The sequence below is a fragment of the Equus quagga genome, unplaced genomic scaffold (genome assembly GCF_021613505.1).
Source record: "Equus quagga isolate Etosha38 unplaced genomic scaffold, UCLA_HA_Equagga_1.0 178121_RagTag, whole genome shotgun sequence".
NCBI lineage: Eukaryota > Metazoa > Chordata > Mammalia > Perissodactyla > Equidae > Equus > Equus quagga.
The window spans coordinates 1-1,885 of record NW_025797541.1 but is presented as its reverse complement, the minus strand read 5'-3'; the positions used below and the strand labels follow the sequence as shown (position 1 = coordinate 1,885).

At 46.4% G+C, this 1,885-nt stretch overlaps 1 protein-coding gene across 1 annotated transcript; it reads right to left on the bottom strand.

Moving 5' to 3' along the window:
* Positions 1-253: 253 nt before the first annotated feature.
* On the bottom strand, positions 254-1,882 carry LOC124233271 (gamma-crystallin B; the record flags this gene model as incomplete). Its single annotated transcript, XM_046650440.1, has 2 exons — positions 254-529; positions 1,745-1,882. Coding segments are annotated over 2 exons (414 nt in total), but the record flags the coding sequence as incomplete, so codon positions are not given.
* Positions 1,883-1,885: the final 3 nt, after the last annotated feature.

Below are 1,885 nucleotides of genomic sequence, written 5' to 3'. Positions count from 1 at the left end.
TGGCTTTAGCCAGTTGAATAGAACTTTGAGCCTATGTGGTTTAGTCTTTAAAGAACGCTGGCAATAACGTCTTCTACTTCCTTCCCCTTGTAAGACGTCATTTCTCATCTTGAAAACGTCATTACGTTTAGCCAAGTACCATTATCGCTTATTAAGTCTTAGATTGAAAGAAAACCAGGACTCCATTAGTGCCAGAAACACAAGCTAAATATTTTATTAGATTCTAGGGAGAAAAGTGGAGAATGTAAATACTTCAGTAAAAATCCATGACTCGTCTAAAAGAACCAACTTTGGCATTCACAGCCCCCCAGTCAAGATATCTCCTGTACTCCCCCGGCCTCAGCAGGTACTGCCTTCCCCGGTAGCTGGGCATCTCGTAGAGGACCCACCAGCCCTCCAGCACGTTGAGGGAGTGGACTTCATTGAGGTGGAAGTGGTCCTGAAGAGAGAGACAGTCATCGGTGATTTCTGACATTTGTCCTCTGAAGTCATCTCTCTCGTAGATCCTCATTCTGTAAGCGCCCGTGTGCTGGGGTGGCGGACAGAAGGAAAAAGTAAATGAACACACACAGGAATTAAAGTTCCAGCCCCTGCACCTCCCTGGCCTCAGAACCCAGAGGTTCCCTGAGTCCAAATTCGCTTCCAGAACAGCCAGGTTACAGAGTTAAAGAGCCTCCCTGGCCCCAGCCCCCCCCCCACAGTGAGTCTGATGATTTGTGGGCAACGTGAGGACAGAACTCAGCAGCGGTTCAGCCGCCCCTCCGCCAGTCTCTGTCCTTGGGAATTAAGGTTTGCCTAAAATAAAATTGTTATTAGAGAAAGTCCTTCTCAAAGGAGAAAAGTGAGAGACCGGAAAGTGAAGTCTCATTTGATATATTACTCTTGTTAAAAAGGAACCAACATTTAGCTGTTTTCCGTAAGAGCAGCGTTTTGGGTTTTAGGTACGCTATGGAATGAGGATTATTAAACTCTTGTAAAAATGAGATGCCACATTTTCCTTACCTCTGTTTTCATAGCCTCAGTTTTAGTCCAGATTTCAACCTATCTAACCCTTTAGCTTCCTCTCTGGTTCCCTCGCCTCCACTTATTCATTTCCCCCAGCTGCTAGAATCACCTTCCTAAGCCAGGTTTGAAGGACACTGCACCCACGCTTCCCACACTCAGTTCTCCTAAGAACTCTGCGCTCACTCTCTGAAAGTGTTGACTCTCAAACGTCAGTTGGCGTTGGTCTTTCCTCTGATATGTTCTTCTAAGAGAGCTGGCAGCTATCGACCACGAAATCAGAATTGAAACTAGAGGACAGGGGCCTGTCTTCTCCGGGAACATAATCAAATAGAAAAGTAAGCCAAAGCCACCCAAAGTATTTTTACCAATTAAACAGACCAAGATTGTATTGATAAATTTTGATCTATTGGATTTCTGAGTTGACTTGGCTTAGAATGACCACTTTAAGAAATTACATCTTGAACAGATGGTAACTTGAGTCTCCACCATGCCTTGCTTTTTCTTAATTAGTCTTTGGTCTTTTAATTTTGATTACATTTAAAATATAAAATCTGGGAACGTGTGATTTAAAAAAACCACCAAAGTGACTGAAGAATGGCTTCCCATCTGAGACACCCTCTGGGCCAGACTGCTGGCACCAGGCTCTGCTCCACTGTCTGTGCCCCGGTTGGAACGAAGAATGAGATTTTTAAGCGGCTTTCATTTCCAAAGAGACGAGAGACACGACAGTCACACTCACGGGGGGGATGAGGCGGCAGGAGCGGATGGAGTCGCTTTGGCCCATCCAGTGCTGGGAGTCGGGGTAGTCGCCGCGCCGCACCAAGTACTGGTGGCCCTGGTAGTGGGGGCGCTCGTACAGCATCCAGCAGCCGCTGTCCAC